A 26,558-nucleotide genomic window follows, 5' to 3' on the forward strand; every position below is an offset into this window, starting at 1 on the left:
GTGTAGAAGTTAGTCACAATAACAACTTGTAAACTTGTCGTTATCTTTATCATCTCCTAATTACGGTAATTATTACAACATCTGGCGTGAACACAACGCTCTGCTCTCCCAAACATAATCAAACACACCTGAACAAGCTAATCAAGGTCTTCAAGATTAGACTACTTGAAAGCTACAGGCAGGTGAGGTTGATCAGTGTTGGAGTTACCCAGGCCTCCTTGGATCTTTAAAAACGCGTTTTCCAAAAAAAATACACATACAGCGATATATATTGCGGGATTCAGCAGCACATGTTTCTGTTGTAGTTTTGTGTGCGTGCCTCACTGTTCCTTCAGACTGACTAATTCAGCGAGTTTTACAGCAGAGTTGATTGTGAGATCGCAGGTCGAGAGGATGACTGCTCGAGTGTACTGCTTGTTTAGTGCTGTTTTATTGTGTCTGTCTGCCTGTTTGAGCACAACACACGCTGGAGTCGCAGGTGAGAAGATGTTTTAGCTTCATTACATGGCCCGAAGAAATGCATAAGTGCCTTACAAAATATGACTTCTTTTGAACATGTAGCTACAGTACGTTTAGATGCAATAGTAAATTTATTAAAAAACAGATTAACTGTCCATGTCTTCTATCTGCATGGTGCTTCTATTACACACCCCACCAGTAGGGAGGTAGGTTGTAACAGTAGGTTACTCTTTGTCTTTAAAACTAATTGACAGTTAAGGGATAAATGGCATTTCTACTTGCTTTTAAGCTGATAAATAAAGTTGAGACATATATATTTTTAAAAAACCTGACTTCTAAATACTGAAACTATTACAACTCTACTTGGTCCCCCTTATTGATCCTCTTCTGTAGTTTCTGGTCAGTGTCCGGTGATGCTGACGGTCGTGCCGTCCCGCCGAGGATGTACTTCTGATACAGACTGCTCTGGAGGACACAAATGCTGTCAATTCCCCTGTGGGCCTGCATGTGTGCCGCCTGTTTTCAGTGAGTTTCAATTAATGATGGATGCTAGAGGCCTCCCAAAAGAAACCCAGATAATTTTCTTTTTTTTAAATTTTCACTCAGAAGTTGCTAGTAAACCTCACAAATAATTGCAAAGAAACAAGTAACACATTGATATAAACATGAATCTTTGTATAATAGCAAAGCCAGGAGAGTGTCCAAGCACCAAAACTGGAAGAGGAAATTGTGCCGAGTTGTGTTACTATGACAGTGACTGTCCGAACAATGAGAAATGCTGCAGCAATGGATGTGGACATGAGTGTATGGCTCCATATACAGGTAGTTGTATTATATTCGGTTATCTAGTGTTTGGGTCAGCTTTTTTATTTTCCAGTGTGCCTCTTTATAATTCGGTTGTCATATCCTACTCAATGACAAAAAATCCTGAATTTAGCACAGTTTCACAGAATAGCTTTACAACATTAATAAAGATGAATATTTGAAATGCATTTCACTCCGTAAGACTTGCTATTCATGATTTGAGTTTTGTGCTGAATGCCACTGAAAGGAAAGACTAAAGCTGACTTTCTGTAACCCTCCAGTGAAGCCTGCGGCCGAACCTCCAAAGCCTCCCGTGAAGCCTGCGGCCAAGCCTCCCGTGAAGCCTGCGGCCGGACCTCCAAAGCCTCCCGTGAAGCCTGCGGCCAAGCCTCCCGTGAAGCCTGCGGCCGAACCTCCAAAGCCTGCAGCTGAACTGCCGACGCAACCAGAGTGCGCTGGTCATGGTCACCGAGGTCACCGAGGTCACCGGGGTCACCGGGGTCACGGAGATCACGGTCACCCCGGTCACGGAGATCACGGTCACCCCGGTCACGGAGATCACGGTCACCCCGGTCCCGGCGATCACGATTGCCAATGCAAGTCGTAACCATATTGATTTTGCCGAACTTATGCTGGAGTTCTTTTACAGATCAATTCAATGCTTTATTCATTTGGAATGTTCCCTGTTTATCACCAAATAAATATATTTAATTAAATGTTTTTTGTTTTGCTTGTGTTCTGGAGATTTATGTAAGGACTGTATTCTGTGCTGGAACAGGTGGATTTGTATCCGCACTGGTGTGTCGGCAAGAACACATAAGACTCAGTTGAACCAGAACTTGAAGTTTACTGATGATTAGTTTGAATGGTAACAGTGAGTGGTCTGAAATATCAAATAACAAAATATTAGGTTACAAATAAATCAATAACATTAACATAGGCAATAAAAGTTGTTGCAGTACTTAGTTTGTCCACAAGATGTCATTGAGAGCTCAGACATGGCATTAGATATAAAAGACGCCATTTTAATTTGTCGTCCTAGGCAGTGATGGCAGATAAAGCAACTTCACATAATGCAATTTATATATCAATATAGGTGATTAACAATATAAATCACCATCCAGAGATATTACTCCCACTATAATGGTACTCGGGCATTAGTTCTGCATATTGTAAATTGTGAACTCAGGCGCTAACGCGGATTGCCGCGATGGAAACCCAATGAGCTTCATGTACATCAATAAAGAACACAAATCTACTTTCAAAGATCGGAAAGGTCACAGGATAATAGGAAATAAACAACTTACATTCTGGTCATTAACTCGCTCACATAAGTCTACTACCAAAGGAAAAGGAGATAAAATTCTACATATGAGCATTCATAGTTCGTCTCCTGCTGACTGCGAGGCACTGACTAACGTCATTCAGTAAACAGCGCTCTGATTGGTTGAATCCTTAACACTGCCGCCCCCAAATATGCTATGCATATTTGTACTCTGTAGAATTAATCAGTCTGAGGGGGCTCAGATAGGTTCCTCTTGATCTGAGAATGAAGGAAGGGGGATCAGGCGGGAGACAGGCCGGGTGTAGGTCTTATCCTTAACCTGAATTTCGGCAGCTCTGATATGGCCATCAGAACCTGGGAAGGTCTTCACAACTTTGTCTACCAACCACAATGCACGCACGTGGTAGCTGTGGATCAATGAGCATTGCCACGGTTCCGGTAGAAGTGTCACCAGTATTTGTGTGCCACTTATTGCGGGTCTGTAGTGTAGGCAGCTAGTGACGAATGAAATTTAACCAGAACACATCGGCCAGAACTTGACTCTGCCTCCATCTCCGTCTGCCCATAAGTTCAGAAGCAGGATAAACTACAAAGGGTAGTGAGCTGTCTGGCCGCCCCATAAGCAGACAATTTGGTGTAACAGGGTCAAGGTCGGCTACATTACTGGAAATATAACCAAGGGGCTTGCTATTAAGCATTCCTTCCACTTCGATGAGTACTGTTTGGAGAACTTCCACTGTTACAACTTGGGAGCTGACTGTGACCCGGAGGGCAGTCTTGACAGACCCAATTTCTCTTTCCCACGCACCTCCAAAGTGTGGGGCTCCAGGCGGGTTAAAATGGAAAGAAATTTTCTGTTTAGCTAAATGTAGCTGGATTTGGGGAGTGAGCGATGAAAAGGCTTCTTGCAACTCTCTTTGTCCTCCATGGAAGTTAGTGCCATGGTCTGAATATAACTCAGAAGGTGTGCCGCGGCGAGCTACAAATCTCCTCAAGGCCATCAGAAAGGAATCAGTATCAATGGATGTAAGGAGGTCTAGGTGAACGCTTCGCGTTGTGAGACACTTCAAAATGATTCCCCACCTCTTTTCACATCGTCTTCCAGTCTTGACTTGGAATGGTCCGAAACAGTCCATGCCTGTACTGTAGAATGGGGGTTTGAGCAGTCTGAGTCGAGCTGACTGGTTTGTTCTTCCATTTTTGACAGTCTTTGCACAAATGTTGTTGTTTACGTATAGCTTCTTGCCCTCTCAGTAGCCAAAAGTTTCAGCTTATCTCTCCAAAGACTCTTTCAGGTCCTGGATGGCAGAGTTTACTATCGTAGTCTCGGATCAGCAACTTGGTAACCCAGTGATGTGGGTCAAGGACTACAGGGTGTATAACTGACAGGTCTAGTCCTTAAGCTCGAGGTAAACGACCACCAACTCTTATAAGCTGACAAGAGTCGTCAAATGCTGGGGCAAGACCAAGTAGTCGACTAGTGGAAGGCACAGATTTACTAGCTTTTAGCAGTTTGTATTCATCTAGAAAAAAATCAAGTTGAGATTTCTGCAGGATATGCCATTCTGCAGTTTGGTAGTCCACTGCTGATGGTGGTCCTGTATCTTTTAGCCCCTGAACTGTGGCCTCTGCTAACTCGCTCCAGGTGTTGTGTGTGGTAGGGTCAGGAATGTCAGGAACAACCACTTCCGTCATAAGTCCACAGAAGATTCCTTTGCGCTGCTCTGTTTTGATTTCCGGTGGTTGAATAGGAGGACAGACAGGCCATACTGACTCAGACTCGAGCAGAAACGATGGTCCTTGGCTCCATCTGTTGGGCACTGATAGCTGAGAAAGAGTTTTACCCCAGGTGAGGTCATCTGCTGGATTTCTGCTGGAATTCACATATCGCCGGGAACATTCTGTAGTCAGCTCTTGAATTTCGGCTATCCTGGTTCCAACAAATACCTTGAATCGGTATGATTCAGATTTGAGCCAGGCTAGAACAGTGGTGGAACCGGTCCATAGTGTCACTGTATTTATCTTGAGGGTGAGCTCAGTATTCAAGAGTTTGGCTAATTGAGCACCATTCAGGGCAGCACACAGCTCTAGTCGAGGAATTGTCAGACGTCGTTTTGGGGCAACCTTGGACCTTGCTAGTACAAAGGCTAAATGAATATGACCACTGTCGTCCTCAGTACGTAGGTAGGCGACAGATCCATAAGCTTGTTCAGAAACGTCGCAAAAGATGTGAATTTGTCTGGTGTTGTGGGAGTGATTAATGTCTGAAGATGTGACACAGCGGGGTAGTGAAATACTTGCTGCCGTAGGGAGTTCCACCTCCCATTCTCTCCAGGATCTCAAAAGGTCGTCAGGTAGATTTGGGTCATCCCAGTCTCGTTGCTTGTCCCATAATCTCTGAACTAAAATCTTGGCTCGAGTGGTAAATGGGAGTATGAAGCCTAGGGGTGGTACTGGGTTGCAAGTACCTTGTAAACGTGTCGAAGGGTACATGGTCCAGACTTGACAGGACAGGTGTTATACCCAAGGAGGTCTGATTTGCAGTGCCACCTCAAGCCTAGTGCAGATTCTTGAGCATCGGTACGATCTTGAGATAGCCACAATTCGGTACTGCTGGATCTTGCTTCTGTTGGTAGGTGGTCCACCACACTGGGATCATTACTTGCCCACTGGCGAAGTTCGAACCCACCACCGTCAAAGAGGGTGCGAAGTCTGTCTATAAGCTGTCTTGCCTCTTGAGATGATGGTAGGCTCTTCAAACAATTGTCCACATAGAAATTCCTTTCTACTATGGTTCTGATATTGTCATCAGGAGTGCTATGATCTGTAACATGTCGCTGAACAGCATAAATGGCACAACACGGACTACAAGTAGTGCCAAAAGGTAGCACTTGCCATTCATAAATGTCTGGTGGTTTAGATCTGTCCATGTCTCGCCATACAAAACAGAGAAAATGCCTATCTTCTGGGAGGAGACGAACTTGATGGAACATCCCTTTAATATCCCCGCTTATTGCCACTGGATGTTCACGAAAGCGCAGGAGTACACCTAACAATGATGGGCCCAAGGCTGGTCCTGGCAGTAGATAGTTTTTCAGGTTATGGCCTTCAAAGTCAAATGAACAGTTAAAAACCACACGGTTCTTACCGTTGTGCTGCACAAGGTGGTGAGGGATGAACCATGACTCTCTTTGAGAATTAACTGTTTTAGATGGGAGTTTGACAACATAGCCCGAGGTCTCTAATTTCTTTATCTCTTGTTGGTAGGCAGCTGCTTTACTGGGGTCTTTCTCCAGGCGTTTCTCTGTGTTCCTAAGGTTAGGAAGTACTGCCTCCATAGGAGCATGAAGTATGGGCATATCCTTCTTACGCAGGAGTGGAGTTGCATAGCGACTTACGCCATCGATCAGTATTCTGACAGTCTGTGACTGGAGCAAGTCAAGAGCTTCTTGGTCCTGTTTAGACCGCGTGACAGATTTCTCATTTCGGTTGAGAATCACGTCTGCTTGCCAGAGTCTCTCCACATTCTGGAACAACTCTGTCATCGAGGGATTAATGGCAATGTGCAGACACTGTTGAGATTTCACATTATCTCAGAAGACTCTTGCTGGTCCTTGTAGAGACCAACCCAGCCTTGTCTTGACAGCTGCCGGACCTGCAGGTGGACCAAGACGAACTGGTTCAATCGGAGTGATAAGGTGAGGATGATCTGCTCCAATCAGTAACAGGGGACACGCTTTGTGAATAGGCTGTAAAGGTAAGCATTTCAAATGCCTGTATCGTCGCTGAAGGTCTGCAACAGGGAAGGAATGTTCAGCTAAGCTAAGTAGTTCTGCAGTGAAGGCTCCCGTTATTTTGTAGGACGCTGCTGAATCCTTGAGGGCAATCTAGGTATAGCATTTTGCTAGTTGAACTGACTAAACAGGTCCCTTCTTTCAGTGGCTTAAGGTTGACCTCATGGAGGATTTGGAGGTGCTTTCCATTACATAGATGGCAGAGTTTCTTGAGGGCACACTGTGCAGCTCTGTGGTTACGTCCACACTTCCAGCATCTGTTATTAGTCTTAATCCAGTCAATTACTCGGTCTTTGGTTAAGGACTGGAAAGTGGCAAATTGACTCAGATAATGTTCTTTACTGTCACAGTATGGACAGAATGCAAAGCTTTTGCCTTGACTCTTGGTTGGCACTGATGGTATTGAGGAACATAATTCGTTTGAGCCATGAAGGATTGTAGTCTGTCTGACCTTGGCTTTAGTTTCCTTCTGTTGATCCACTCGGGAATGGGCTCTATCTTTCTGGGCCTTATATCCACCAAAGCTCTCTGGATCCTGGCACCAGGATTCGAAATTAAGCCATTTAGCTAGATCAAGAAGCGTGTACACTGAGCCAGGTTCATAACTCATGTGCCTGCGGAAGGATGCTCTTTGTTCTGGAGGGAGCTTGGACAAAAGTCGAGCCCCGTGGGATCCACAATGCAATTCAATGTCTCCTTCTGTTCCTAATGTCTTAAGGAATCCTACTAAGGCTTGTATCTGAAGAGCAAAGCGTTCAAAGTCTACAGTGTCGCCAGGCTGAATATTTGATGCATCCATAATAGCAGCAATTTTGCTCAGGGCAAGCTGGTGAGGTCGACCGAACCGTTCAGTGAGGGCTGCCATGGTATCTGAGTAGGGAGTGGATGAATTTAAAAAGGAATCAGCAATGAGGCGAGCATCTGTTAACTTTAGGTGATCTACCAAAACTTGGTACTTGAATAGCTCTGTAGCTTCATCAGGTAGTAGGTTATTCAAGGCAAGTTTGAGACGGGCATATTCACCAGGCTCTCGACGGGTCAAATCTGGAATGTTGGCTGCCTTGTGTTCCGCGTAACTCTGTGAGTGTCAACAGTGCCTGAGGAAATCTGAGCAGCCACATTATCTGGAACAAAGGCATTTGAGTAAGGCTGCATTGGAGGAGCATGCTGTGCGTAGCTGACTGTATCTGCATAAGGATTTGTATTCTTAGATGTAGAAAGGCGGCGTGGTTCAGGAACTGGAAAGGCTCCAGGAGTCGGTGTTGGCCCTGGAGACTCTGACTGTCTGCTTGCAACTCTAGGCAAAGGAACTGGAGGGGTTAATACTTGGAAATGTGAATTAGGCTTAGGAGTTGACCTCTGACTTTGCGACTGGTTTATCAACATCTGCTGCATACTTTTCTGGATTTCTATAAGTTGGCTGATCTCTTCCCTCATGGATAGCTGAGTAGCACGGAGATGTCTATTCTCTTGTTCCAGATCATGCACTGTGCTTTGGACATCAGGAGGTAAGGAACATCCATACCGGTGAGGGCTGCGTTCATTTCTCTCACTCCAACGATCTGTGGTAAGGTACCAGGGCTCTAAAGCCAATCGTGGTGATTCTAATAAATCAGGTGATCCAACAGCCTCTTCTCTTTGATCATGATAAGAAATAGATGCCTGCGGATGGGCCATAGGAATATCTCTGACCTCATCATCATGTTGATAGTCATCTGACCCATGTGGTCGCGGTGTAGACTGAGGCAGAAGGACATTAGCTCTAGGCAGCCCGGCATACTGCAATTCGAAATCTTGTAAGTAGGCTGGTTGACAAACTATTCGTCTAGGGCGAGCTCCTTCAACTTGATACTCTGCATGCTGGTCCTCTGACATCATGAGTCCAGTGTAGACACCAATCTGCCTCGAAGGACCAAAATTGTTCTGGAGATTTATGTAAAGACTGTATTCTGTGCTGGAACAGGTGGATTTGTATCCGCACTGGTGTGTCGGAAAGAACACATAAGACTCAGTTGAACCAGACCTTGAAGTTTACTGATGATTCAGTTTGAATGGTAACAGTGAGTGGTCTGAAATATCAAATAATAACAATAAAATATTAGGTTACAAATAAATCAAGAACATTAACATAAGCAATAATCCAGGTTACATTATTAAAGTTGTTGCAGTACTTAGTTTGTCCACAAGATGGCACTGAGAGCTCAGACATGGCATTAGATATAAAAGACGCCATTTGAATGTGTCCTTATAGGCAGTGATGGCAGATAAAGAAACTTCACATAACGCAATTTATATACCAATATAGGTGAATAACAATATAAATCACCATCCAGAGATATTACTCACACTATAATGGTACTCAGGCATTAGTTCTACATATCGTAAATTGTGAACTTTGGCGCTAACGCGGATTGCCGCGATGGAAACCCAATGAGCTTGTTGTACATCAATAAAGAAAACAAATCTACTTTCAAAGATCGGAAAGGTCACAGGACAATAGGAAATAAATAACTTACATTCTGGTCATTAACTGGCTCACATAAGTCTACTACCAAAGGAAAAGGAGATTCTGCATATGAGCATTCATAGTTCGTCTCCTGCTGACTGCGAGGCACTGACTAACGTCATTCAGTAAACAGCGCTCTGATTAGTTGAATCCTTCTGAACAGCTTGATTGAAGTTTGTTTTGGTACCAAAACACTTCTCCATTTCTGTGGAGTACATGTGGTTGTCCTCTGCGCCACCAGAGAAGTGTTTCATCCTCTTAATAGTCAAGGAAGTTGGTTTATCCTGTCTAATCAGCGAAGGTTGTGTTAACAAACGTTATCCTCTGCAATGCCGGAGAAGAGTCATTCTCTGTGTAGTAAGGGAAGATTTATCCTCTGCTCATTCAGGGAAGGTTAACAGCTGTTAGTTCATGTTAACAAGGTGTTTTTGACAGGGAAGTACTCCCAGGAAAACATCACAAAATGGTTCAAATGAAATGCACAGTGTGCACCCGGCTTTACATGCATTATGTAGAATAGAGGACAAAAGCAATACTGGATTGATAAAAAAAAATAATAAAAAAAGATGTGAATACAGTTGAAGTTCAAGACAAAAGGCTCAGAGTTGGGTAAAATGCAATTATTGTCAGTGTATATTCTATGCAGATTTATGGCAAAAGTTTTCACAAGAGATCAACTTTCCTGCAGATTTTAGGTGAAAGAGGTGTAGAAGTTAGTCACAATAACAACTTGTAAACTTGTCGTTATCTTTATCATCTCCTAATTACGGTAATTATTACAACATCTGGCGTGAACACAACGCTCTGCTCTCCCAAACCTAATCAAACACACCTGAACAAGCTAATCAAGGTCTTCAAGATTAGACTACTTGAAAGCTACAGGCAGGTGAGGTTGATCAGTGTTGGAGTTACCCAGGCCTCCTTGGATCTTTAAAAACGCGTTTTCCAAAAAAAATACACATACAGCGATATATATTGCGGGATTCAGCAGCACATGTTTCTGTTGTAGTTTTGTGTGCGTGCCTCACTGTTCCTTCAGACTGACTAATTCAGCGAGTTTTACAGCAGAGTTGATTGTGAGATCGCAGGTCGAGAGGATGACTGCTCGAGTGTACTGCTTGTTTAGTGCTGTTTTATTGTGTCTGTCTGCCTGTTTGAGCACAACACACGCTGGAGTCGCAGGTGAGAAGATGTTTTAGCTTCATTACATGGCCCGAAGAAATGCATAAGTGCCTTACAAAATATGACTTCTTTTGAACATGTAGCTACAGTACGTTTAGATGCAATAGTAAATTTATTAAAAAACAGATTAACTGTCCATGTCTTCTATCTGCATGGTGCTTCTATTACACACCCCACCAGTAGGGAGGTAGGTTGTAACAGTAGGTTACTCTTTGTCTTTAAAACTAATTGACAGTTAAGGGATAAATGGCATTTCTACTTGCTTTTAAGCTGATAAATAAAGTTTTGAGACATATATATTTTTAAAAAACCTGACTTCTAAATACTGAAACTATTACAACTCTACTTGGTCCCCCTTAATGATCCTCTTCTGTAGTTTCTGGTCAGTGTCCGGTGATGCTGACGGTCGTGCCGTCCCGCCGAGGATGTACTTCTGATACAGACTGCTCTGGAGGACACAAATGCTGTCAATTCCCCTGTGGGCCTGCATGTGTGCCGCCTGTTTTCAGTGAGTTTCAATTAATGATGGATGCTAGAGGCCTCCCAAAAGAAACCCAGATAATTTTCTTTTTTTTAAATTTTCACTCAGAAGTTGCTAGTAAACCTCACAAATAATTGCAAAGAAACAAGTAACACATTGATATAAACATGAATCTTTGTATAATAGCAAAGCCAGGAGAGTGTCCAAGCACCAAAACTGGAAGAGGAAATTGTGCCGAGTTGTGTTACTATGACAGTGACTGTCCGAACAATGAGAAATGCTGCAGCAATGGATGTGGACATGAGTGTATGGCTCCATATACAGGTAGTTGTATTATATTCGGTTATCTAGTGTTTGGGTCAGCTTTTTTATTTTCCAGTGTGCCTCTTTATAATTCGGTTGTCATATCCTACTCAATGACAAAAAATCCTGAATTTAGCACAGTTTCACAGAATAGCTTTACAACATTAATAAAGATGAATATTTGAAATGCATTTCACTCCGTAAGACTTGCTATTCATGATTTGAGTTTTGTGCTGAATGCCACTGAAAGGAAAGACTAAAGCTGACTTTCTGTAACCCTCCAGTGAAGCCTGCGGCCGAACCTCCAAAGCCTCCCGTGAAGCCTGCGGCCAAGCCTCCCGTGAAGCCTGCGGCCGGACCTCCAAAGCCTCCCGTGAAGCCTGCGGCCAAGCCTCCCGTGAAGCCTGCGGCCGAACCTCCAAAGCCTGCAGCTGAACTGCCGACGCAACCAGAGTGCGCTGGTCATGGTCACCGAGGTCACCGAGGTCACCGGGGTCACCGGGGTCACCGGGGTCACGGAGATCACGGTCACCCCGGTCACGGAGATCACGGTCACCCCGGTCACGGAGATCACGGTCACCCCGGTCCCGGCGATCACGATTGCCAATGCAAGTCGTAACCATATTGATTTTGCCGAACTTATGCTGGAGTTCTTTTACAGATCAATTCAATGCTTTATTCATTTGGAATGTTCCCTGTTTATCACCAAATAAATATATTTAATTAAATGTTTTTTGTTTTGCTTGTGTTCTGGAGATTTATGTAAGGACTGTATTCTGTGCTGGAACAGGTGGATTTGTATCCGCACTGGTGTGTCGGCAAGAACACATAAGACTCAGTTGAACCAGAACTTGAAGTTTACTGATGATTAGTTTGAATGGTAACAGTGAGTGGTCTGAAATATCAAATAACAAAATATTAGGTTACAAATAAATCAATAACATTAACATAGGCAATAAAAGTTGTTGCAGTACTTAGTTTGTCCACAAGATGTCATTGAGAGCTCAGACATGGCATTAGATATAAAAGACGCCATTTTAATTTGTCGTCCTAGGCAGTGATGGCAGATAAAGCAACTTCACATAATGCAATTTATATATCAATATAGGTGATTAACAATATAAATCACCATCCAGAGATATTACTCCCACTATAATGGTACTCGGGCATTAGTTCTGCATATTGTAAATTGTGAACTCAGGCGCTAACGCGGATTGCCGCGATGGAAACCCAATGAGCTTCATGTACATCAATAAAGAACACAAATCTACTTTCAAAGATCGGAAAGGTCACAGGATAATAGGAAATAAACAACTTACATTCTGGTCATTAACTCGCTCACATAAGTCTACTACCAAAGGAAAAGGAGATAAAATTCTACATATGAGCATTCATAGTTCGTCTCCTGCTGACTGCGAGGCACTGACTAACGTCATTCAGTAAACAGCGCTCTGATTGGTTGAATCCTTAACACTGCCGCCCCCAAATATGCTATGCATATTTGTACTCTGTAGAATTAATCAGTCTGAGGGGGCTCAGATACGTTCCTCTTGATCTGAGAATGAGGGAAGGGGGATCAGGCGGGAGACAGGCCGGGTGTAGGTCTTATCCTTAACCTGAATTTCGGCAGCTCTGATATGGCCATCAGAACCTGGGAAGGTCTTCACAACTTTGTCTACCAACCACAATGCACGCACGTGGTAGCTGTGGATCAATGAGCATTGCCACGGTTCCGGTAGAAGTGTCACCAGTATTTGTGTGCCACTTATTGCGGGTCTGTAGTGTAGGCAGCTAGTGACGAATGAAATTTAACCAGAACACATCGGCCAGAACTTGACTCTGCCTCCATCTCCGTCTGCCCATAAGTTCAGAAGCAGGATAAACTACAAAGGGTAGTGAGCTGTCTGGCCGCCCCATAAGCAGACAATTTGGTGTAACAGGGTCAAGGTCGGCTACATTACTGGAAATATAACCAAGGGGCTTGCTATTAAGCATTCCTTCCACTTCGATGAGTACTGTTTGGAGAACTTCCACTGTTACAACTTGGGAGCTGACTGTGACCCGGAGGGCAGTCTTGACAGACCCAATTTCTCTTTCCCACGCACCTCCAAAGTGTGGGGCTCCAGGCGGGATAAAATGGAAAGAAATTTTCTGTTTAGCTAAATGTAGCTGGATTTGGGGAGTGAGCGATGAAAAGGCTTCTTGCAACTCTCTTTGTCCTCCATGGAAGTTAGTGCCATGGTCTGAATATAACTCAGAAGGTGTGCCGCGGCGAGCTACAAATCTCCTCAAGGCCATCAGAAAGGAATCAGTATCAATGGATGTAAGGAGGTCTAGGTGAACGCTTCGCGTTGTGAGACACTTCAAAATGATTCCCCACCTCTTTTCACATCGTCTTCCAGTCTTGACTTGGAATGGTCCGAAACAGTCCATGCCTGTACTGTAGAATGGGGGTTTGAGCAGTCTGAGTCGAGCTGACTGGTTTGTTCTTCCATTTTTGACAGTCTTTGCACAAATGTTGTTGTTTACGTATAGCTTCTTGCCCTCTCAGTAGCCAAAAGTTTCAGCTTATCTCTCCAAAGACTCTTTCAGGTCCTGGATGGCAGAGTTTACTATCGTAGTCTCGGATCAGCAACTTGGTAACCCAGTGATGTGGGTCAAGGACTACAGGGTGTATAACTGACAGGTCTAGTCCTTAAGCTCGAGGTAAACGACCACCAACTCTTATAAGCTGACAAGAGTCGTCAAATGCTGGGGCAAGACCAAGTAGTCGACTAGTGGAAGGCACAGATTTACTAGCTTTTAGCAGTTTGTATTCATCTAGAAAAAAATCAAGTTGAGATTTCTGCAGGATATGCCATTCTGCAGTTTGGTAGTCCACTGCTGATGGTGGTCCTGTATCTTTTAGCCCCTGAACTGTGGCCTCTGCTAACTCGCTCCAGGTGTTGTGTGTGGTAGGGTCAGGAATGTCAGGAACAACCACTTCCGTCATAAGTCCACAGAAGATTCCTTTGCGCTGCTCTGTTTTGATTTCCGGTGGTTGAATAGGAGGACAGACAGGCCATACTGACTCAGACTCGAGCAGAAACGATGGTCCTTGGCTCCATCTGTTGGGCACTGATAGCTGAGAAAGAGTTTTACCCCAGGTGAGGTCATCTGCTGGATTTCTGCTGGAATTCACATATCGCCGGGAACATTCTGTAGTCAGCTCTTGAATTTCGGCTATCCTGGTTCCAACAAATACCTTGAATCGGTATGATTCAGATTTGAGCCAGGCTAGAACAGTGGTGGAACCGGTCCATAGTGTCACTGTATTTATCTTGAGGGTGAGCTCAGTATTCAAGAGTTTGGCTAATTGAGCACCATTCAGGGCAGCACACAGCTCTAGTCGAGGAATTGTCAGACGTCGTTTTGGGGCAACCTTGGACCTTGCTAGTACAAAGGCTAAATGAATATGACCACTGTCGTCCTCAGTACGTAGGTAGGCGACAGATCCATAAGCTTGTTCAGAAACGTCGCAAAAGATGTGAATTTGTCTGGTGTTGTGGGAGTGATTAATGTCTGAAGATGTGACACAGCGGGGTAGTGAAATACTTGCTGCCGTAGGGAGTTCCACCTCCCATTCTCTCCAGGATCTCAAAAGGTCGTCAGGTAGATTTGGGTCATCCCAGTCTCGTTGCTTGTCCCATAATCTCTGAACTAAAATCTTGGCTCGAGTGGTAAATGGGAGTATGAAGCCTAGGGGTGGTACTGGGTTGCAAGTACCTTGTAAACGTGTCGAAGGGTACATGGTCCAGACTTGACAGGACAGGTGTTATACCCAAGGAGGTCTGATTTGCAGTGCCACCTCAAGCCTAGTGCAGATTCTTGAGCATCGGTACGATCTTGAGATAGCCACAATTCGGTACTGCTGGATCTTGCTTCTGTTGGTAGGTGGTCCACCACACTGGGATCATTACTTGCCCACTGGCGAAGTTCGAACCCACCACCGTCAAAGAGGGTGCGAAGTCTGTCTATAAGCTGTCTTGCCTCTTGAGATGATGGTAGGCTCTTCAAACAATTGTCCACATAGAAATTCCTTTCTACTATGGTTCTGATATTGTCATCAGGAGTGCTATGATCTGTAACATGTCGCTGAACAGCATAAATGGCACAACACGGACTACAAGTAGTGCCAAAAGGTAGCACTTGCCATTCATAAATGTCTGGTGGTTTAGATCTGTCCATGTCTCGCCATACAAAACAGAGAAAATGCCTATCTTCTGGGAGGAGACGAACTTGATGGAACATCCCTTTAATATCCCCGCTTATTGCCACTGGATGTTCACGAAAGCGCAGGAGTACACCTAACAATGATGGGCCCAAGGCTGGTCCTGGCAGTAGATAGTTATTCAGGTTATGGCCTTCAAAGTCAAATGAACAGTTAAAAACCACACGGTTCTTACCGTTGTGCTGCACAAGGTGGTGAGGGATGAACCATGACTCTCTTTGAGAATTAACTGTTTTAGATGGGAGTTTGACAACATAGCCCGAGGTCTCTAATTTCTTTATCTCTTGTTGGTAGGCAGCTGCTTTACTGGGGTCTTTCTCCAGGCGTTTCTCTGTGTTCCTAAGGTTAGGAAGTACTGCCTCCATAGGAGCATGAAGTATGGGCATATCCTTCTTACGCAGGAGTGGAGTTGCATAGCGACTTACGCCATCGATCAGTATTCTGACAGTCTGTGACTGGAGCAAGTCAAGAGCTTCTTGGTCCTGTTTAGACCGCGTGACAGATTTCTCATTTCGGTTGAGAATCACGTCTGCTTGCCAGAGTCTCTCCACATTCTGGAACAACTCTGTCATCGAGGGATTAATGGCAATGTGCAGACACTGTTGAGATTTCACATTATCTCAGAAGACTCTTGCTGGTCCTTGTAGAGACCAACCCAGCCTTGTCTTGACAGCTGCCGGACCTGCAGGTGGACCAAGACGAACTGGTTCAATCGGAGTGATAAGGTGAGGATGATCTGCTCCAATCAGTAACAGGGGACACGCTTTGTGAATAGGCTGTAAAGGTAAGCATTTCAAATGCCTGTATCGTCGCTGAAGGTCTGCAACAGGGAAGGAATGTTCAGCTAAGCTAAGTAGTTCTGCAGTGAAGGCTCCCGTTATTTTGTAGGACGCTGCTGAATCCTTGAGGGCAATCTAGGTATAGCATTTTGCTAGTTGAACTGACTAAACAGGTCCCTTCTTTCAGTGGCTTAAGGTTGACCTCATGGAGGATTTGGAGGTGCTTTCCATTACATAGATGGCAGAGTTTCTTGAGGGCACACTGTGCAGCTCTGTGGTTACGTCCACACTTCCAGCATCTGTTATTAGTCTTAATCCAGTCAATTACTCGGTCTTTGGTTAAGGACTGGAAAGTGGCAAATTGACTCAGATAATGTTCTTTACTGTCACAGTATGGACAGAATGCAAAGCTTTTGCCTTGACTCTTGGTTGGCACTGATGGTATTGAGGAACATAATTCGTTTGAGCCATGAAGGATTGTAGTCTGTCTGACCTTGGCTTTAGTTTCCTTCTGTTGATCCACTCGGGAATGGGCTCTATCTTTCTGGGCCTTATATCCACCAAAGCTCTCTGGATCCTGGCACCAGGATTCGAAATTAAGCCATTTAGCTAGATCAAGAAGCGTGTACACTGAGCCAGGTTCATAACTCATGTGCCTGCGGAAGGATGCTCTTTGTTCTGGAGGGAGCTTGGACAAAAGTCGAGCCCCGTGGGATCCACAATGCAATTCAATGTCTCCTTCTGTTCCTAATGTCTTAAGGAATCCTACTAAGGCTTGTATCTGAAGAGCAAAGCGTTCAAAGTCTACAGTGTCGCCAGGCTGAATATTTGATGCATCCATAATAGCAGCAATTTTGCTCAGGGCAAGCTGGTGAGGTCGACCGAACCGTTCAGTGAGGGCTGCCATGGTATCTGAGTAGGGAGTGGATGAATTTAAAAAGGAATCAGCAATGAGGCGAGCATCTGTTAACTTTAGGTGATCTACCAAAACTTGGTACTTGAATAGCTCTGTAGCTTCATCAGGTAGTAGGTTATTCAAGGCAAGTTTGAGACGGGCATATTCACCAGGCTCTCGACGGGTCAAATCTGGAATGTTGGCTGCCTTGTGTTCCGCGTAACTCTGTGAGTGTCAACAGTGCCTGAGGAAATCTGAGCAGCCACATTATCTGGAACAAAGGCATTTGAGTAAGGCTGCATTGGAGGAGCATGCTGTGCGTAGCTGACTGTATCTGCATAAGGATTTGTATTCTTAGATGTAGAAAGGCGGCGTGGTTCAGGAACTGGAAAGGCTCCAGGAGTCGGTGTTGGCCCTGGAGACTCTGACTGTCTGCTTGCAACTCTAGGCAAAGGAACTGGAGGGGTTAATACTTGGAAATGTGAATTAGGCTTAGGAGTTGACCTCTGACTTTGCGACTGGTTTATCAACATCTGCTGCATACTTTTCTGGATTTCTATAAGTTGGCTGATCTCTTCCCTCATGGATAGCTGAGTAGCACGGAGATGTCTATTCTCTTGTTCCAGATCATGCACTGTGCTTTGGACATCAGGAGGTAAGGAACATCCATACCGGTGAGGGCTGCGTTCATTTCTCTCACTCCAACGATCTGTGGTAAGGTACCAGGGCTCTAAAGCCAATCGTGGTGATTCTAATAAATCAGGTGATCCAACAGCCTCTTCTCTTTGATCATGATAAGAAATAGATGCCTGCGGATGGGCCATAGGAATATCTCTGACCTCATCATCATGTTGATAGTCATCTGACCCATGTGGTCGCGGTGTAGACTGAGGCAGAAGGACATTAGCTCTAGGCAGCCCGGCATACTGCAATTCGAAATCTTGTAAGTAGGCTGGTTGACAAACTATTCGTCTAGGGCGAGCTCCTTCAACTTGATACTCTGCATGCTGGTCCTCTGACATCATGAGTCCAGTGTAGACACCAATCTGCCTCGAAGGACCAAAATTGTTCTGGAGATTTATGTAAAGACTGTATTCTGTGCTGGAACAGGTGGATTTGTATCCGCACTGGTGTGTCGGAAAGAACACATAAGACTCAGTTGAACCAGACCTTGAAGTTTACTGATGATTCAGTTTGAATGGTAACAGTGAGTGGTCTGAAATATCAAATAATAACAATAAAATATTAGGTTACAAATAAATCAAGAACATTAACATAAGCAATAATCCAGGTTACATTATTAAAGTTGTTGCAGTACTTAGTTTGTCCACAAGATGGCACTGAGAGCTCAGACATGGCATTAGATATAAAAGACGCCATTTGAATGTGTCCTTATAGGCAGTGATGGCAGATAAAGAAACTTCACATAACGCAATTTATATACCAATATAGGTGAATAACAATATAAATCACCATCCAGAGATATTACTCACACTATAATGGTACTCAGGCATTAGTTCTACATATCGTAAATTGTGAACTTTGGCGCTAACGCGGATTGCCGCGATGGAAACCCAATGAGCTTGTTGTACATCAATAAAGAAAACAAATCTACTTTCAAAGATCGGAAAGGTCACAGGACAATAGGAAATAAATAACTTACATTCTGGTCATTAACTGGCTCACATAAGTCTACTACCAAAGGAAAAGGAGATTCTGCATATGAGCATTCATAGTTCGTCTCCTGCTGACTGCGAGGCACTGACTAACGTCATTCAGTAAACAGCGCTCTGATTAGTTGAATCCTTCTGAACAGCTTGATTGAAGTTTGTTTTGGTACCAAAACACTTCTCCATTTCTGTGGAGTACATGTGGTTGTCCTCTGCGCCACCAGAGAAGTGTTTCATCCTCTTAATAGTCAAGGAAGTTGGTTTATCCTGTCTAATCAGCGAAGGTTGTGTTAACAAACGTTATCCTCTGCAATGCCGGAGAAGAGTCATTCTCTGTGTAGTAAGGGAAGATTTATCCTCTGCTCATTCAGGGAAGGTTAACAGCTGTTAGTTCATGTTAACAAGGTGTTTTTGACAGGGAAGTACTCCCAGGAAAACATCACAAAATGGTTCAAATGAAATGCACAGTGTGCACCCGGCTTTACATGCATTATGTAGAATAGAGGACAAAAGCAATACTGGATTGATAAAAAAAAATAATAAAAAAAGATGTGAATACAGTTGAAGTTCAAGACAAAAGGCTCAGAGTTGGGTAAAATGCAATTATTGTCAGTGTATATTCTATGCAGATTTATGGCAAAAGTTTTCACAAGAGATCAACTTTCCTGCAGATTTTAGGTGAAAGAGGTGTAGAAGTTAGTCACAATAACAACTTGTAAACTTGTCGTTATCTTTATCATCTCCTAATTACGGTAATTATTACAACATCTGGCGTGAACACAACGCTCTGCTCTCCCAAACCTAATCAAACACACCTGAACAAGCTAATCAAGGTCTTCAAGATTAGACTACTTGAAAGCTACAGGCAGGTGAGGTTGATCAGTGTTGGAGTTACCCAGGCCTCCTTGGATCTTTAAAAACGCGTTTTCCAAAAAAAATACACATACAGCGATATATATTGCGGGATTCAGCAGCACATGTTTCTGTTGTAGTTTTGTGTGCGTGCCTCACTGTTCCTTCAGACTGACTAATTCAGCGAGTTTTACAGCAGAGTTGATTGTGAGATCGCAGGTCGAGAGGATGACTGCTCGAGTGTACTGCTTGTTTAGTGCTGTTTTATTGTGTCTGTCTGCCTGTTTGAGCACAACACACGCTGGAGTCGCAGGTGAGAAGATGTTTTAGCTTCATTACATGGCCCGAAGAAATGCATAAGTGCCTTACAAAATATGACTTCTTTTGAACATGTAGCTACAGTACGTTTAGATGCAATAGTAAATTTATTAAAAAACAGATTAACTGTCCATGTCTTCTATCTGCATGGTGCTTCTATTACACACCCCACCAGTAGGGAGGTAGGTTGTAACAGTAGGTTACTCTTTGTCTTTAAAACTAATTGACAGTTAAGGGATAAATGGCATTTCTACTTGCTTTTAAGCTGATAAATAAAGTTTTGAGACATATATATTTTTAAAAAACCTGACTTCTAAATACTGAAACTATTACAACTCTACTTGGTCCCCCTTAATGATCCTCTTCTGTAGTTTCTGGTCAGTGTCCGGTGATGCTGACGGTCGTGCCGTCCCGCCGAGGATGTACTTCTGATACAGACTGCTCTGGAGGACACAAATGCTGTCAATTCCCCTGTGGGCCTGCATGTGTGCCGCCTGTTTTCAGTGAGTTTCAATTAATGATGGATGCTAGAGGCCTCCCAAAAGAAACCCAGATAATTTTCTTTTTTTTAAATTTTCACTCAGAAGTTGCTAGTAAACCTCACAAATAATTGCAAAGAAACAAGTAACACATTGATATAAACATGAATCTTTGTATAATAGCAAAGCCAGGAGAGTGTCCAAGCACCAAAACTGGAAGAGGAAATTGTGCCGAGTTGTGTTACTATGACAGTGACTGTCCGAACAATGAGAAATGCTGCAGCAATGGATGTGGACATGAGTGTATGGCTCCATATACAGGTAGTTGTATTATATTCGGTTATCTAGTGTTTGGGTCAGCTTTTTTATTTTCCAGTGTGCCTCTTTATAATTCGGTTGTCATATCCTACTCAATGACAAAAAATCCTGAATTTAGCACAGTTTCACAGAATAGCTTTACAACATTAATAAAGATGAATATTTGAAATGCATTTCACTCCGTAAGACTTGCTATTCATGATTTGAGTTTTGTGCTGAATGCCACTGAAAGGAAAGACTAAAGCTGACTTTCTGTAACCCTCCAGTGAAGCCTGCGGCCGAACCTCCAAAGCCTCCCGTGAAGCCTGCGGCCAAGCCTCCCGTGAAGCCTGCGGCCGGACCTCCAAAGCCTCCCGTGAAGCCTGCGGCCAAGCCTCCCGTGAAGCCTGCGGCCGAACCTCCAAAGCCTGCAGCTGAACTGCCGACGCAACCAGAGTGCGCTGGTCATGGTCACCGAGGTCACCGAGGTCACCGGGGTCACCGGGGTCACCGGGGTCACCGGGGTCACGGAGATCACGGTCACCCCGGTCACGGAGATCACGGTCACCCCGGTCACGGAGATCACGGTCACCCCGGTCCCGGCGATCACGATTGCCAATGCAAGTCGTAACCATATTGATTTTGCCGAACTTATGCTGGAGTTCTTTTACAGATCAATTCAATGCTTTATTCATTTGGAATGTTCCCTGTTTATCACCAAATAAATATATTTAATTAAATGTTTTTTGTTTTGCTTGTGTTCTGGAGATTTATGTAAGGACTGTATTCTGTGCTGGAACAGGTGGATTTGTATCCGCACTGGTGTGTCGGCAAGAACACATAAGACTCAGTTGAACCAGAACTTGAAGTTTACTGATGATTAGTTTGAATGGTAACAGTGAGTGGTCTGAAATATCAAATAACAAAATATTAGGTTACAAATAAATCAATAACATTAACATAGGCAATAAAAGTTGTTGCAGTACTTAGTTTGTCCACAAGATGTCATTGAGAGCTCAGACATGGCATTAGATATAAAAGACGCCATTTTAATTTGTCGTCCTAGGCAGTGATGGCAGATAAAGCAACTTCACATAATGCAATTTATATATCAATATAGGTGATTAACAATATAAATCACCATCCAGAGATATTACTCCCACTATAATGGTACTCGGGCATTAGTTCTGCATATTGTAAATTGTGAACTCAGGCGCTAACGCGGATTGCCGCGATGGAAACCCAATGAGCTTCATGTACATCAATAAAGAACACAAATCTACTTTCAAAGATCGGAAAGGTCACAGGATAATAGGAAATAAACAACTTACATTCTGGTCATTAACTCGCTCACATAAGTCTACTACCAAAGGAAAAGGAGATAAAATTCTACATATGAGCATTCATAGTTCGTCTCCTGCTGACTGCGAGGCACTGACTAACGTCATTCAGTAAACAGCGCTCTGATTGGTTGAATCCTTAACACTGCCGCCCCCAAATATGCTATGCATATTTGTACTCTGTAGAATTAATCAGTCTGAGGGGGCTCAGATAGGTTCCTCTTGATCTGAGAATGAGGGAAGGGGGATCAGGCGGGAGACAGGCCGGGTGTAGGTCTTATCCTTAACCTGAATTTCGGCAGCTCTGATATGGCCATCAGAACCTGGGAAGGTCTTCACAACTTTGTCTACCAACCACAATGCACGCACGTGGTAGCTGTGGATCAATGAGCATTGCCACGGTTCCGGTAGAAGTGTCACCAGTATTTGTGTGCCACTTATTGCGGGTCTGTAGTGTAGGCAGCTAGTGACGAATGAAATTTAACCAGAACACATCGGCCAGAACTTGACTCTGCCTCCATCTCCGTCTGCCCATAAGTTCAGAAGCAGGATAAACTACAAAGGGTAGTGAGCTGTCTGGCCGCCCCATAAGCAGACAATTTGGTGTAACAGGGTCAAGGTCGGCTACATTACTGGAAATATAACCAAGGGGCTTGCTATTAAGCATTCCTTCCACTTCGATGAGTACTGTTTGGAGAACTTCCACTGTTACAACTTGGGAGCTGACTGTGACCCGGAGGGCAGTCTTGACAGACCCAATTTCTCTTTCCCACGCACCTCCAAAGTGTGGGGCTCCAGGCGGGTTAAAATGGAAAGAAATTTTCTGTTTAGCTAAATGTAGCTGGATTTGGGGAGTGAGCGATGAAAAGGCTTCTTGCAACTCTCTTTGTCCTCCATGGAAGTTAGTGCCATGGTCTGAATATAACTCAGAAGGTGTGCCGCGGCGAGCTACAAATCTCCTCAAGGCCATCAGAAAGGAATCAGTATCAATGGATGTAAGGAGGTCTAGGTGAACGCTTCGCGTTGTGAGACACTTCAAAATGATTCCCCACCTCTTTTCACATCGTCTTCCAGTCTTGACTTGGAATGGTCCGAAACAGTCCATGCCTGTACTGTAGAATGGGGGTTTGAGCAGTCTGAGTCGAGCTGACTGGTTTGTTCTTCCATTTTTGACAGTCTTTGCACAAATGTTGTTGTTTACGTATAGCTTCTTGCCCTCTCAGTAGCCAAAAGTTTCAGCTTATCTCTCCAAAGACTCTTTCAGGTCCTGGATGGCAGAGTTTACTATCGTAGTCTCGGATCAGCAACTTGGTAACCCAGTGATGTGGGTCAAGGACTACAGGGTGTATATATATATATATATATATATATATATATATATATATATATATATATATAAATGTAAATCCTGTTCAAGTCTGCATTTTCATTTAAACAAGGAACATTTCTGTTTTACTGGCGAAAACTGTACTGCTGCACTGCACTGGTTAAATCAATTGAATAAATAAAGAAATACATTCAAACCAGTGTGTACTCTTCTTTTATTCCAAGTAGAAAAAACACTTCCACATTGTAGCCAAAAATGGGCTAACAGGCAACACCCCTTAAAATCTAAACAATGTCATCCTCATTTTTTTTTTTTTTTTTTTTTTTTTACAAAAGCACATTAATTAGCTGTAAATACTAGCTAATTCAGCCACAAGAGCTGAGGTAAAGTGCAAATAAAAAACAAAAAATGAAGTGGAAACTCAATGTGTTTCAATTTGAAAGTGCTTGAACAGCAGCAACATTTAAACATGTTTCAGTACACTGTAATTCACGGAACTAACAAATTACCAAATGATAGACCTACCGCCCCAATGTTAAATGTTAACAATACTAACAATGTGACACTCAAACTATTTTAATTATCCTCACTGTCTTCAAGGAGTTGCACGTAACTTGGTTGCCCGTGGGAAAGAGTGTATGCGTGATGGTGAGATGTTGGGTGTGAGGTCTGAGGCTGAATGTGAGGCTGTATTTGATTATGTTGTAGCTCTCTGGGTATGTATTGTTGTGGTGTTTGCTGTGACCAAATGTTAAACTGATCATTAGATTTTGCCCACTGTTGTGCCCTGCCTGTCAAATCCTGATCTGCTTCTTGAAATTCATACAGTATTGTCATAATTCTCTTTTTGGCTCTTGTTTTCAAAATTGGGTCTTTGATGTGACTGACCTCGACTGCAACTTGTCGTCCAAAGCCAGACTCATCTTCTATTCTATCTTGCTTTTCCGGGTTTAAACCAAATTTCACAGTGTTGGACATTTCTTTCAGGACTTCAAGCTTCTCAAGCTCAATGTCACTGTCATTGGGACGTCTTGCCTTTTTGTTTAATGGCCGGCGGCCTCCGGGCGCCGATGATGGTGGGCTTGAGGACCTTGATGGTCCTGGTGTAGATGCCCTAGGCGCAATCTCCAAAGAATTTTCCCCAGGAGAGGACACCTTGTCATCAGCCACTGTCCCCTGTGTGTCTGTGTCATTGTCGTCAATCTGTTGGGCAAGATATCAACAAGATATCAACCAAAATATTTCTGAAGGTAGGCCTACAGTGGTGGTATATAAGATAAGATAAGATAAGATCAGATAGACCTTACATTCCCACAATGGGGAAATTCTCAGTGTTGCAGCAGCACAGTGGATAGTTAAAAAAAGAATAAATAATTATAATAATAATATAAACAATATATACAATAAATAAACAAGATATGAACAATATTAAACTGAGTCCTTGGTGTGTGTGTGGTCTACAAGGAGCAGTGCTAGTGTGAAACAGTCTGACTGCAGCAGGAAAGAAGGACCTGCGACATCTCTCCTTCACACATTTGGGGTGAAGGAGTCTATCGCTAAAGGAGCTGCTCAGTGCAGTGATGGTGTTCTGCAGGGGGTGGGAGTCACTGTCCAAATTATGTGATTATCATCATTAAATAATAATAATAAAAATAAAATAAAATAATAATAATATAAATTATCAATATTATTAAATTATATAAAGGCAACCATACAGTCATGTGTAAAAAATAGGACACCATGAAAGCCTGTCTATTTTTCAACATACGGACATGTAACAACAATTTTAACAATACTGAAGGACCCAGTGATTTAACTGAACTATTTAAAAATAAAGAAGGCCTTTTAAAGACTCTCTGTGAAATGTAATTTTAAAAGAATGCAATTTTTGAGGAGGAATAAATTAGGAAACCCCCCATATATTTCCCCCACACTGCTTATGAGTGTGGAAAAGGATTTAAAAAGATATCAAAGGACTTTGACATCAGCCATTCCACCATTTTACCTCACTGAAGTAATTTCAACAAAGGGGGGTATCACTAGTTATTAGGGGTCCTAATTTTTTCCTCCATTAAAATAGGCATTTTTATGCATATTTTTTGTTTGATGAGTAAAAATATGTTAATTTATATTGTTTAATTACAATAAATCACTTTCTTTTCCAGGAATGAAAAAAATCAAATTAGACATTGTTATGTGAACATTTCTTTATAAAGAGTTGACTATTTAATGGGATGACCTAACTTTTTCACATGACTGTATATGGGGGTTATGAATCTATATCATTATATGATGAGAACAATAGTTTGAACTAAATGTCTTGAAAGGGTATAATTTTAAATGCTGTGTTGAAATTATGAACAAGTGTTTCACAGTGAATATTCGAGGGTACATAATACAAGAAAAGATACATATCTACTATAGAATACAGAGAATGGACAATACTCACAGCAAGGGTAGTCTCAGCATTGCGGGGGGTGACAAATGGCTTTAGAAAGTCTAAATGTCGCAAGATCCACTTTTGTTTAGAAGTGAGGGCCTTGTCCCCACTCCCACTTGGTAGAGGTCTCAGCGGACGGCAAAACTGTGTCCTCAGAGACATGCTGCGTGTTTTAACCTTACCAACTGGAACATAAATTGGGTAGCATTAGTTACATTTTCCCCGTTTGTGCAAAGCTAGATTTCCTCTCTTTCTCATTCAGTCTTTCATTCGTGCTCTTGTACAGTAATGTCAATATCAAACATTAGCACATAATGCCATTCAATAGAGTGGTAGAGTTAGCATGTTAGCACATACCAGAAAACATTAGCACGTTATGCCATTCAATAGAGTGGTAGAGTTAGCATGTTAGCACATACCAGGCATGTCGATGGCTTCGGCAATATCGGTCCACTTCTTTTCTTTTTCCACTCTGTCGTGGTCAACATGTTTCTTTGTTGTGACTGATGGCTTCCTGTTTCCGGTATTCTGAGAACGAATTTATTGGTTGTTGATTGTTTTACGTCACTATGACTACGCTACGACTTGCGATAATATCAAATATGTTTGATATGAAAGACTAGAGAAAGACTGGCATAAATCGGGTCACCGACTGCAGATTATCACCTCACATTTAACGATCGAGACGACGGGAGCGCGCCGAGACTCCAGTAAGATTCCTAAAGACTGCCGGTCTTTTGTCTGGGACTGTGAAAATCCTTTGGTGTACGCCCGGCATAAATCAGCGCATGTTGTTTGGTAGGCTTTCAAGAAAAGTCCTCCTTGCTCATCCAAAGACAAATGGGTCTGTTGCACACAGGGATAAAAAGTACCCCATCTCCACGGTTAAATATACTGTTGGATCTTTAATGTTGTGGGCCTATTTTTTGGCTGGAGGTCCTGGAAATCTTGTTCAGATACATGGTATCATGGATTCTAGCATATACCAGCAGATTAAAAAAAATCAACTCCTGACGGCCTCTGCTAGAAATCTTATAAAAGGCAGTGGTTGGATCTTCCAGGACAACGGTCCAAAAC

General features: G+C 43.1%; 3 protein-coding genes across 13 annotated transcripts in view; 2 read left to right on the plus strand and 1 right to left on the minus strand.

Annotated features, from left to right (window-relative positions):
* LOC309496044 (protein NLRC3-like) overlaps positions 1–26,558 on the minus strand; it is a 302,889-nt gene that overhangs the window by 135,658 nt on the left and 140,673 nt on the right. The window lies entirely within an intron of this gene.
* LOC309496118 (uncharacterized protein) lies at positions 214–11,519 on the plus strand. Of its 7 annotated transcripts, none has more exons than XM_082166118.1 (5): positions 214–478; positions 853–984; positions 1,144–1,284; positions 1,545–1,745; positions 11,291–11,519. In XM_082166118.1, exons 1-5 carry the CDS (start codon positions 394–396, stop codon positions 11,431–11,433), a joined length of 702 nt encoding a protein of 233 aa, XP_082022244.1. In that variant the 5' UTR covers positions 214–393; the 3' UTR covers positions 11,434–11,519. The 7 variants fall into 7 exon arrangements, with proteins under 7 accessions (XP_082022244.1, XP_082022245.1, XP_082022248.1 ...); XM_082166119.1 differs by having other exon boundaries at positions 1,144–1,281; XM_082166123.1 differs by lacking the exons at positions 214–478; positions 853–984; positions 1,144–1,284; positions 1,545–1,745 and adding exons at positions 9,525–10,030; positions 10,407–10,538; positions 10,698–10,838 and having other exon boundaries at positions 11,099–11,326; positions 11,360–11,519.
* LOC309496127 (uncharacterized protein) lies at positions 19,088–21,090 on the plus strand. Of its 4 annotated transcripts, none has more exons than XM_082166145.1 (5): positions 19,088–19,593; positions 19,970–20,101; positions 20,261–20,401; positions 20,662–20,889; positions 20,932–21,090. In XM_082166145.1, exons 1-5 carry the CDS (start codon positions 19,509–19,511, stop codon positions 21,003–21,005), a joined length of 660 nt encoding a protein of 219 aa, XP_082022271.1. In that variant the 5' UTR covers positions 19,088–19,508; the 3' UTR covers positions 21,006–21,090. The 4 variants fall into 4 exon arrangements, with proteins under 4 accessions (XP_082022271.1, XP_082022269.1, XP_082022272.1 ...); XM_082166143.1 differs by having other exon boundaries at positions 20,662–20,871; positions 20,908–21,090; XM_082166146.1 differs by having other exon boundaries at positions 20,662–20,862; positions 20,908–21,090.

This window comes from Leuciscus leuciscus (assembly GCF_965113295.1).
Source record: "Leuciscus leuciscus genome assembly, chromosome: 4".
NCBI classification, from domain to species: Eukaryota; Metazoa; Chordata; class Actinopteri; order Cypriniformes; family Leuciscidae; genus Leuciscus; species Leuciscus leuciscus.

Bases quoted from the DNA above. Each gene is read 5' to 3' on its own strand.
- LOC309496127 (XM_082166143.1), top strand. From the start codon at position 19,509: ATGACTGCTCGAGTGTACTGCTTGTTTAGTGCTGTTTTATTGTGTCTG. The intron at 20,402-20,661 runs GTTGTATTATAT...GTAACCCTCCAG, and splicing joins TATGGCTCCATATACAGGTA to TGAAGCCTGCGGCCGAACCT. The intron at 20,872-20,907 runs GTCACCGGGGTC...GGGGTCACGGAG, and splicing joins AGGTCACCGAGGTCACCGGG to ATCACGGTCACCCCGGTCAC.
- LOC309496118 (XM_082166118.1), top strand. From the start codon at position 394: ATGACTGCTCGAGTGTACTGCTTGTTTAGTGCTGTTTTATTGTGTCTG. The intron at 479-852 runs GTGAGAAGATGT...CCTCTTCTGTAG, and splicing joins AACACACGCTGGAGTCGCAG to TTTCTGGTCAGTGTCCGGTG. The intron at 1,746-11,290 runs GTCACCGGGGTC...ATGGTCACCGAG, and splicing joins TGGTCACCGAGGTCACCGAG to GTCACCGAGGTCACCGGGGT.